Here is an 11747-nt window from a genome sequence, read left to right on the forward strand (position 1 = left end):
TTGGCAGGAGATGAGAAACACAGAGAGAAGAATACAAGTATCACTGCCCTTTTATAAACGCAGCCTATTAGTCTCATTTTTCTGTCTGAGCCAACGGTTGGAGAATCCTTTAGATGTACCATCTGCTGGAATATAATGAAGGAGGACACCCACATCTCTGTCTGCTTTCCACAGTGCAGTAACATCAGGTCAAATTCAACATCATTTTAGAATATGCCAAAAAATCATAGTCACAATAGCCTCCCTCTAATACTTATTACAACCCAGAACCATTGAAGAAATCATTTTTGTAAGCATGTCTACCCTTCAGTTACTGTTGCAACACATCTGAGCAAAATAAACGTGAGCAGAACATTATTCATAAAGTTCTAGTAATTTCTGCGATCACCACATAAGGAAACAGGAGATCACTGGTCATCACTGATGTGCTGGCAGGCTGCAGAGAACTCTCTATATCCACCATTGACCTTTTATTCTACAGCACATCCATAGTTCAAACTGATGATTTTTCAGACGTGTTCAATCTCAAGCAAAAGTCACAAGGCCAGACATGCCAGGGCCAAGATACACATAAATGCAAATCTACGTGTCATCTTATCAACTCAGCTGTCCTTTGCAGTAAATTATACAAGTTCAGCAGAAATAAGGTAGTGTCTGGTTTTACTTTTTTCCACTATGCCATGCTGAAGAATTTTTTAATGCCTTCCTACACAAATTAAACTGACGCACTGTACAAAGCAAGCACTGGAGAGAGTCCAGTTCACGGCTACTAGTGTTTGTGGTCAAAGGCTAGAGCACGATCCCTGGACTGTGGAATACAAGACCAGAAGCTGACAGTCTTCAGAAGACTTCTGTGAAGATCAGAACCATGAGTAGACTTGCGGACAGGCTGTCACAGTGACACTCTCACCCTTTTCTAAACCATCTCCCTCTGCCTCTCTCTCTCTTCCCCCCTCTCTTTCGCCCACCCTCTCTTTCCCCCTCGCTCTGCTGGTCGAGGGACTTCCTGTTTCCACATGGCTGAAGAAACGGTAGCCGCTCCTGTAATGGGGGAGTTGTGTGTCCGCGCCTCTCCTCATTCATAAACGGCCATTGTTCAATGGCTTGGGCTTCCTCCGTCGTAATGAGCGTGGGGCCCCAGGAGAGCGAGGAGGGCTGTGGCCCAGCCGCAGTGTCCGTGACCAGCCTGGCCCTGGGGCCTCCTCCTCCCTCCCCGCTGAACGGCTCTCACGCCTGGCCTGCTTGGGCCGGCTACCGTAACGCACACAGGCACGAGTACTGCTGAACTGCTCAAATCACACACAGGGAATGTGCTCGAATGGCTTGAGTATGTGAAAGGCTTTTTAAACACACTCCTTATATACAGCCCACTGTTAACTTTATGCATGCAGAGACCTCACTGGATGCCACCTTCACTGGCCCATATGATGAACTACTGATCCCATAATCCAGTGGCTGTGTCTAACAAAGACCAGGACAATTTTCCTCCTTGGCTGGGGAACATCTCCAGACGAATCTCAATCAGGAACATCAAACAGAATAGCTTGCTAAGGCTTGAAGTCCCTTGTGTATGCAGTGAAATTACAGCGTTCTACAACCAAATGATTTAATGAAACTACAAACTTTGTTTGGGAATCGGAGCCAAAGAAAACTTGAGGTGACTTGGCTCTCGCTTAAGAACGGCTGAACTGCACTCAACTTCATTTCTCAGCAGGTCGCCCGACATCACAGAAGCGCATTACACTGCTAGAGCATTAAAGCTGATACTTCGCTTCATAACGGCGCGAGCTGTCTGGATGCGGGAAGGATCGATAAGCTTTTGCTCTGAGGAAATGATACGAGGACAGTTCTTTTTTTAACACCGCTGCTGCAATTCGATACGAGGTGCTGAGGTCAGCGGCTCTGAGGAAGAGAAAGCCGGTCCCTCAGGATGATGGGAGGCCTTAAAGTGGGCCCTCTGTTCAGCGTCCCGTGCGTCTCAAACGGTCACCATCAAGCAAATCTCCGCAGAGCTCATTTTTTGGAGAAGCGGCAGCCGAAAGGTGGCGAGCTGAAGAGCGCGATAAAGAAAGATCCGCGCGCTGCTGTGGACAGCCAGACTCGCCATTCAGCACCAGCGCTCGCGCATTCCTGCACGGCCGGACAAAGCAGGGGCAGAGAACGGCGCGACCCCGGGCCCACAGTTTGCCCTCTCAGCAAATAAACTCAAGAGAAAATGAAATAGAGCATCCCATGTCTCCAAGTGCTGATTTAACTAAACCCTCAACTGAGGCGCTTTTCAGAAGGAAGATCACTGTAAAATGACATGTTTTTTATAGAACCCCCTTTTTTTTTTTACATGCACAGAATTCATTCAAGCGGGCCAACATGCAAACATTACTCAACATAATTAATTACTACCGTGTCCTTAATATAACATCGCATATTGTGCGCTCCCGCTCGAGTTAGAGATGTTGTGGGTAGTGTGTGTCGAGACGGACATTTATACTCCCGAAAGCGCATTGAGCACGGGTTGTTCTGCAACACCACGCGACATCTACGGCTGAAGACTCGAGAGAACATTCTTTCCGTGTGAAGGAGAGCCGAGGCGCCCGGATGAGTTGGACTTTAAATAAAGCTGCTAAATAACACGCCCACAGCCATGTGACTCGTGATTCTCCGCTGATCTTTAATGGAACCGATCGTATCCAGGTACCGCGGATGCACCCTCCACTGTGTACCAGAGGTGCCTGACTCAGAAGGACCCTCTCTCCCATTCAGTAAAATCCCTCCAGTCTTGTATGTTTTTCATTCTCTAGCTGTCTTGCCCACCAAGACCACTGAAAATCATGGCCCTTTGATTTTGGGGCGACATAGCTCAGGAGGTAAGAGCGGTTGTCTGGCAGTCAGAGGGTTGCCGGTTCGATCCCCGCCCTGGGCATGTCGAAGTGTCCCTGAGCAAGACACCTAAGCCCTAACTGCTCTGGCGAATGAGAGGCATCAATTGTAAAGCGCTTTGGATAAAAGTGCTATATAAATGCAGTCCATTTACCATTTACGATTTAGGCAGGACACAGAAAAGACCAGCTATTCCGTAACATTTTTCTTCAACTTCAGTTCGACAAAACGACCGAGGCCATTTCTGGCTGCATTCGGCCTGCGTCTGTGTGTACAATCTCAGCTAAATGTATTCTTGTATTTTCACACATTTCTCTCCTATTGTGAAAGCAAAACCAGCTTTTTTTTTTTACAGAACAAAATGTGTCAGAGCATTAATTCTGTTGTGAGCAATGACAGGCAGCTCCATCACACCAGCCATTCACTGAACAACTGGGGAAGAGGGCACATTAACATTTGTTTTCCTCTATTTTTAATCAAACTGTGTTCACATGTACATTTGTTATTATATAGGCTAATAGCAACCCTTGAGTGTTTCTATTCTATCATCCACATTTCCACACGTCAATCAACCCCCCTACAGTAATTTGCTGGAAAAAATGTGAATGCAAAGCAAAATAAATAATTTGCACATACAAACTTATGAATTGATAATGTAACCCCATTACACTCTTTCACTATACTTATAGAAGCCATGACTGAAAACTTACATTGCTGGAAAACTGAATAATTAAGGATTTTGAGCTACTGAAATAATCAAACAGAAAAAAGAAAACAATATGGCTAATAAGATAAACTAGCTCGCCGTTAAAATAAAAGGTGATGTGTGTGCACTGAATACTTAACATCCTTGTGCTTTTTTTCCAGTTTAGACTGGGAAACATGGCAGTGTCACACAGAAGCGATACATACACTGCCAGTTCCCCATTCCGTTACCTGGGAAATGGCTCTTCAGTGCAGTTCAGCTCCTAACTGCAATGGCATGGATTTATATTCATGCAGCACACATGGCTTTCAGTCATCAATAACATCAGAGGCCCCTCCATGCAGCACGCTCCAGAGCAGCCTCTACAAGGTCAGCCTAGCACAGCATGGGCTGGAAAAACAGGCAAAGGAATGCTCCATGTTACAGCGATCAGCCTACATGTACTCGACAGAACAAACACCCAGTGACAGAAACAGCTTTATGGAGACGTGGGTATTAAATCTCTCCACTGAGTTCAAACGTGTACACACATTATTTACAGAGAATTCCCAAAACAGTTCTGAAAACGTTATCCTTTGATAAGATCCAAGTGTGAACATTATTAATGCTACTACTCGTGGGGAGTTGTCATTTTTAGGGAAAATCCCTTGAAGAGTGCAGCATTTTGACTATGTTCAGTTAAATTAAATAAATGAGATTTTTCCTTCCCCTTGATTAAACTTCCTCCTTTTTTCCTATGTAGGATCCTGTTAAATCCTTTTAAACTCATTTGTGTTTTCTTATATTTCACACAGCTACACCGACTGAATTAGTCAGCTCAAAAATACACACGTCAAAAACTAAACAGCGCGAAACACTGTAAACCTGCATGCAGAACAAATACATGCAAATATTCTCATTATTATGAGATTATACTTCAAAGTTTTGAAGCCTAAAAGGAAATTCATAAAGCACTTTATTTCAACTGAAAATGTCTATATCCCTAGGTACTCCGATCAAAGACAACTAAGCAAATTATCATAATTCCCAGTGCAAAGAAATTAAAATTTAAAGTTAATTTTAATTGTCCACATTGCTGCACAAGCTGTGTGGGGAAAGCCTTTGTTATGTACACTCTGTTCACAAAAGAAAATTAGACTAATGTTGCTTATAACAACAACGAAGGCCAAATATTAAATGACAATGAAATTTATTTGTACTACAGTAAACATAATGCCTTTCAATGAACTAAATACATGACTGCTCAACAACATATAAATCCTTCTTAAAGCTTTAATATAGACTGGTACAGTCTTCAGTGTCCCTGGAAGTCTGTGGGACAACTGTGCATTTTTCAGTCTATATTCAAATGGAGTAATATCATTATTACTGGCAAGAGATTCAAAGGCCAGACATTACCAAACAACCCCATTTTTCAAAGATGACTGGCTTGCATTCAGACTGACTGTAGTAGGTCTGACACAGACTCTATGAAACCTACCCTTTTCACATTTCATAATAAGAACGGACAGGCTATTCTCCGCTACCCTATTGGTGTTAAGTATATCCCCAGACATTTCCCTGCCCGCGGTGTTTGGACACCGAGCCATTCGGAGAGAGAGGTGGGGTAAGCGTGGATTGACTACCTTGACCCGGGTCCATCCTAAGAGCCCCAGTCCCATTGTTTCTCAGCGTCTCACTGAGAGGAGCTCAATAGCCAGCACTCGTGAAAGACCAACAGGCAAACGGATGAATGGAAGAGTGGATGAGTGGAAGAAGGCTGCAGAGAAGAGCACTGAATCGCAGGCAGTGAGCAGCCCTCAGCCTCCACTGCGTGAAGAGCACACAAATACCGCAAGGACCACAGCTCAGGCCCAGAGAGGACCATCCAGGGAGATCCAGGGCGCAAGTTCAGACAATTCAGACACGTTACAGGATGGTAAGAGAGCAGTGGAGAGCCCTTGTCACCGAAAACAGGTTCTGTCTGTTTTGGAGCAGATATGAAGACCTTAAAAGTCAAGCAGGCACTGCAGTCGGTAGTACTGTTTGGTTTCACTTTGGAAATCCGTGTTTTCTCCAGTAGGGAAACTTCTCATCTGTTACCATTTAAATGTCTACAATTTTCAAGTGAATACTCAGACATGATAAATAAGGTTAAATAAAATTATTGAGCAATAAATACAGTATAATCAATAATCAAACCTTAAAATAGATTTCCCCTTCTAATGTACAAGGATGCTCTGCTTGCCAGCTGGAGGATGGAAACGACAGGGATGAAATGGCTTACGGAAGAGGGAAAAAAAAAAAAAAAAAGCTAGCGGAGGAATTTCAAACGCGAGCTCATGAATATTTCAGAAGGAATGTGAACGAGTCGTGAGCGAGCAGGCTTTCCGCTGCGTTCCAGGTGAGCGGCAAACCCCGTCTCCCCGCGCTAAAAATAGCCCGGCGGGGCTTGCTGGGTAATGGGACTCGCGGGCGGAGCGCGGGAGGGTGCCGTGGCGCATCGGCGATCGCGCGGTTATCTGCAGGGACAGGTGCGCGTGGGATTACCTGCGGTGCGTGCCGCGTACAGCACGAGCACGGCAACCAGTCTTACAGCCGCAGTGGGGAAAAAACAGGGGGGGGGGGGGGGGGGGCTCGAACTGAGAGAGGCCACGCCAGGCACGCAGTACTACAGGGGAGCTATCGACGGCACCCCGCAGGCAACCGCATCGCTCCGGAGCTTTACACTTTCCTTCCGAAGGACGACTGCAGAAAACAGCATCCGCTTGCACTGCGTGTTACAGTACACAGCACGTCGATGTTTATTTAATGAGCAACAGATACAGCGCATTTCCCAAAGAGCGTGTACGTTTCAGCAAGTTCTCCGGCAGTTCCGCTCGCAGCCTTGCTGAGCAGCAGCTGGCAGTCAGGCACAAAACGTGTTGCAACTGAATTTCAAGGAGACTCATCTGTTTTACCCACCATCATACGCCATCATTCATCATACAGCCACACTTCATTTCCAAGATGTAGGCACAGGCGATGATGACCGTGCCAAGAGACGGGCAACAGCACAAGGACAGCAGGAGCACAAGTGGAATTTTCCATGATAGATAAACCTGCCTTTAGTTTACACACTTGTATTCTTCCATTCCTCCTTCAAATATGCCAACAGTTCACTCATTTCTGGTTGAGCTCTGCCTAACCCATCCTCTATGCACTCATTACGACCGCACACGACCGCACAGTGCAACGTTGTGCTTGGTTATTAATTGCCTTTCCCCCCCCCCCCCCCATTTTAAACATCTGCATTTTTAGCTTCTGAATCAGGTGATCCATGTGTGCAGACAGCTTATGCATATTTAGTGCTGGGCTGTTGCGTAACATCGCCCTACATGATGAGCAGTGTGGGCAAGATCTCACAGGTAAATCCCAGCACAGCCCTGTGCACGCAACCACCCAGCCCACAGCCAGGGAGCTCATGCTCATACTTTTCCCCCTGAACCTCTCCTTGCTTGTCTTCAGACCCGGTGCTGAGCGTGTGCTCTCCCTCCGGATCTGAAAAACTCCTGCTGTTAACACGGCAGAGCAAACGTGGGTGTGAGACTGACAGTGTTGACAGTGTTTTTAACGGAAGGTTTTTAATGTGGCGTGTTCTGTGTACATTGGGCCCTAATCTGGATACGCACTCCCACTGCAATAAAATGCCTCTTCACAGTCCATACGGCCATCCGATCCACACTGCCGTTCCTAATTAGGAAATACAATACATATTCAGAATTGTGCACAATTGCAACCAAACGGATATTCGGCATAGGAAAACATAAGAAAATGTACAATAAGTCTGAATAAAATGTATTTAATGACCCTTTCATGCATCCAGTTAATGGACAGGATCTTACAATATTGACAAAAGTTTCAGAAATAACCCATTAAAAATTCGATTAGCGAGCAAATAATATACGTCCTAACAAAAAAGCCAATATTCTAATGCAGTTACTTAGCAGAGGAAGGTCATTACCGCAATAATATTCCAACAAAAAAGTATGCTAACAGCATTCAGACTGTTTGTCATAACATGCCTACAGCGTGCTTTAGGCCTGCTCCAAAATTCAGTCATGAAACCTGTGCCTCATTCTATATGGCTGAAGTTACTTACTGAGAGAGTTCTATGAGGCAGGCAGGGTGAAATGTGCGTGCTACAGCGATATGGATTTGCCTGGTTTCTATGCCTGACATGGAGGCCATTTAGACCCCTCTCAGTGCTGACACTGCAGGACAGCCACAGTAAATAAACCTGGTCAGGAACGGCCATCAAACACTGTCAAGTAAACAGTGTCCTTCAGAAAGCCCCCAGCATATCGCTTCATGAAGGCCAGGTACTGCATAGACAATTGGAGGCTTCTTTCAAGACGCTGTTTTTGTATACCCAGCCTAAAAATGCATTCATCCCAACTCCTATTAATCTTGCTCAATCAACAGCATCAAGAAATGAATGACCAGATTATGTTCTGAACACGCCCTTGTAGTTTTGCTGTTGTTACTTAACTCGTTTATCAATCTTGATTTGTTGCTAATGGGCTGGCGCATTAGCAATTAGTCCTTGACACTAGCAGTGTTCCAGTTCTCACACTGCTCTGCACGCTACTTTCTGAATGCTCACATTTCTATTAATGCATTGTGTTTTTCACATGGAACTATTTTGGGTGTGATGAACCTGCACAGCACATTTCCCCCCTGAGTGATAAACCTAATTGATATTTTTTTAATTATTTCTAAATTTCACTCAAAAACAATGACATCGCATTAGAAACAAGCCCTGAATCTGCTACCGCCTACCATGAAACACATAGGCATCGGCTGAAAGTTTAGTCAAACCCTTGCTCCACACCACAGGCATGACCAGTTCAAATGAAGGTTTTCCCTGAGAAGCCAGTCACGGACTGGACACACAGCAGCACTGGCAGGGGCTGACGAACACCTGGCTGGACAGTCAGGCAAGAGGCAAGAGGCCAAAACAGACTGGGCAGCAAACACAGCCTCCAAACACAGCAGCCCAACGACAGATTGATCCGGTAATGCAACACAAATGCACATTTAGAGGATTTGTGACACACCGTAAACGGTGAAAGGCACGCATGGAAAATCTCTGTTTTGCAGGCAGTTCTGGATTAGACATAAAACACGCAAAAATCTTGTATTACCTTCACAGCAGGCTGGCCACTGATAACACTGCAACAAGCACTTCTGAAAACTTTCAGAGCTACAGCTTACTAATTGCCTCGCAGCAATTTATAGATCTGAACTGTAGGGAACACTTGCATCCACACATAGGGACACATACTTAACGGAACTGTCTGGATAATTAACCTTTATAATTGCCTTTGCCAAGCCTCCCTTCTGTTCCGAGAAATGAACAGCGAGCTTAATTTAGAGCATCAGCAGAGTAGCGAAACCTATATTAAACCTATTCTCAGAGGTTCCCTGGGCTTTCACTGTACTGGTGGCTTCACTCAGCAGTTTTCAAATGATGAGGTCATAAAAATCAATGTTCAAAAATATTAGTTTGCTTGTTTAAAGGCTTACTGTAAACAACATCCACGCTCAAATCTGTGACATGAAAAAGCGATTTACTTGCCAGATGGTGCATCTAGAGAGTTTACAGTAAATAAATAAATAAAAAACCTGACAAGTAAAAAACATGCAGATTGTACATGCATGGCATAAGTACATAATTTCTCCATAGTCCATACTATTAGTGCTATTACTGAGAATGTCAGATACTGACCAGTGATACTGGATTTTTTACTTTATTCTTTACACACAGAAATATAAGATAGTTGCAACAAAAAAAAACTCCTTGAGAAAATCCATGTACTTATGCATAAACCTACTTTGGTGTGATATCCCCAGATTTTTATTCAAATGAGCACATCCACAACTGAGTTCATTCTGCTTTCCCTAGTGTTTATTTTTAGACATAATAAAAGTATTTGCCATTTTTGTTCAATGGAAGTTTCGATTCTATCTTTGAAACTTCTGCTTATGCTGAACTTCTGTGCATGCCCCGCTATAAATAAATGGTCTAAGCCTAGGTTTTGCTGTGCATGCATGTCCATTCATTATTCCCTCTTCTAAGTATGAATACAAATATTTCAAGAATGTGTTTTAATTTTGTTTCTTTACTCCCTGTTGAATATTGAGCACAAGATGTTGCAGGATATGGTCAACAATAGTTGTGATCCCTTGCATTGTGAAGGAAAAGGCTCATTTTTCTACCAAATGCTTGTTCTTCATTAGGCCTGTGGGGCATTACTACCCCTGGGTCAACCCCAGTGGCTGTACACGCGCTATGCTGTATGCCAGTAGCATATACTTACACAAACAGGACTGACGCAGGTTTTGAGTACAGTTTTGTGAGAATTATTAGTTAAAAGTGTAACTAATGCACTAAGAAATGTTGAAGTAAATGACCCCATACCATTTTAACATAAAGGACGTGATCCGTCTCAACTGCGGAGGATCTGCCATATGCCCTTTGTCCTTCCACCCACTGAACACCCCGAAGCCCCATCCCCCTCTGCACTCTGTCCCCTCGCTCAAAAGACCGGTGATTGCTAACTGAGACCCGGCACTTATGTAAACTTCAACATTTGTGTTTGGATTTTTCAGTTGTGTATACGTACAGTGGTAACTTGTGAGTGAGGCAAAGGCACATTCCTAGGTTTGCTTTAATCATATGGTAAGGACGATAAGGCCAAGTTAAAGTTAAATACATCACGATGACAAGAAATAAAGACTGAGGCAAAACGGATTTACGGCTCTTCCTTCTTTTTACAGGGGTTCGACTGAATATTTAGTCAGATAAATAATGAAACTAGCTAATGCACTCTTAAAACCAGCGTCCCTCGACGATGCCTGCAAAGCAGACATTTATCAATACAAACCCATGATATCCTACAACGTTACTGTAGTCACAGTAGAACGTTGTGTTAACGTTATTTATGGGTTGCTTAATTTAACTTTGACAGCTAGTAAACGGTACGTTATATGTTCAATGTAATTTACTGGAAATACTTAACTCCTTGAACTTGGTACCCCATGTGATCGGAACATGATTTAACCAGCCACACGTTAACGATGTACTTGAGTTCAACTAGAGTCCTAGGTTATTCGTTAGCTAACAGTAAATTAAGATTAACTAACTCGAACACAATCAAGTCAAGCGTGTCACACAATGGGGCGCTCTTTCTTGTCGTCTACATAAAGTGTTGTTAAACAAATAAAGCCTTAATGAACAGCTACCTAGCTGACATTCATCAAATGTTATAACTATGTATGAGACACCAAAGTCGGACAGCAAGCTACCCAAGCTAAGTTACCTGAGTTAGCTAGACTAGCGTCAGCTAGTAAACTTTGTTCAATTTGTAGAAGCGCACACATCTACGAGATAGCTTGCTGGATTGATCGTACACTTTAATGTTAGTTACCTTTACATTTACACATATTCATTGGCCATCGCATTTTATTTGACCGAGTTCAGTTAGCTAGTCTGCTTTACCTGTAGATGCAGTTTCCATGGCAACGGAGGGCCGTTGCCGATTGCTCTCCGGCTCATAGAGGCATTGTTTCTGTTCAGGGCTCTCATCCTCCCAGTTTTCTGGCTGGAATTCATCGCCTCGCTCGTCGAACCGTGGCACGGTACTCCCAAAGCGGTCTAGCTTCTCAAAATCCTCTCCAAACCACCTCCCCTCCGAACCTTGCTCCTCGCTGGGTTTCACGGACATGCTAGTTCAGGGTTCTGTTGCGCGGTGATAGCTAGCTATCAGTAGCTATCAATCTTGAAAAGACCGTGAACAAAGGGATTGGTTAAAGGAATAAAAAAAGATTACGCAAAACTGTTGTCCCAACGAATCTGATTCGAAGCTACTGTTATGAAACGTCTCAGCAAGACTATGCACTCCTGTTGGTGGAGCAATACGCATGTGAAAATGGCCAGTTTAGTTCAATGTTTCGATGCTGACGTCACCCTATCTGTGTGGCTTATGGCAGGCGAGGATTTGGGACGGAAAGTAACATTCTGTTAACCGTTTGCAGTAGTGTTGTGCGGATCATCAAGAGGACTCCCATATAGTAGCTCCAACTCCATACATATCGCTTATCGCAGTCAATTTGCACATATGCAAGCAAGTGCAACAACATA

General features: G+C 44.1%; 1 protein-coding gene across 1 annotated transcript in view; it reads right to left on the bottom strand.

Annotated features, from left to right (window-relative positions):
* The window catches only part of rtn1a (reticulon 1a), a 51816-nt gene extending 40225 nt beyond the window's left edge, over positions 1–11591 (bottom strand). The window contains exon 1 of the mRNA XM_035394897.1: positions 11106–11591. Within this exon, the coding sequence (XP_035250788.1) occupies positions 11106–11331 (226 nt within the window). The 5' untranslated portion in view covers positions 11332–11591. The remainder of the gene's footprint in view (positions 1–11105) is intronic.
* Positions 11592–11747: the final 156 nt, after the last annotated feature.

The sequence above is a fragment of the Anguilla anguilla genome, chromosome 1 (assembly GCF_013347855.1).
Source record: "Anguilla anguilla isolate fAngAng1 chromosome 1, fAngAng1.pri, whole genome shotgun sequence".
In the NCBI taxonomy this organism is placed as follows: domain Eukaryota; kingdom Metazoa; phylum Chordata; class Actinopteri; order Anguilliformes; family Anguillidae; genus Anguilla; species Anguilla anguilla.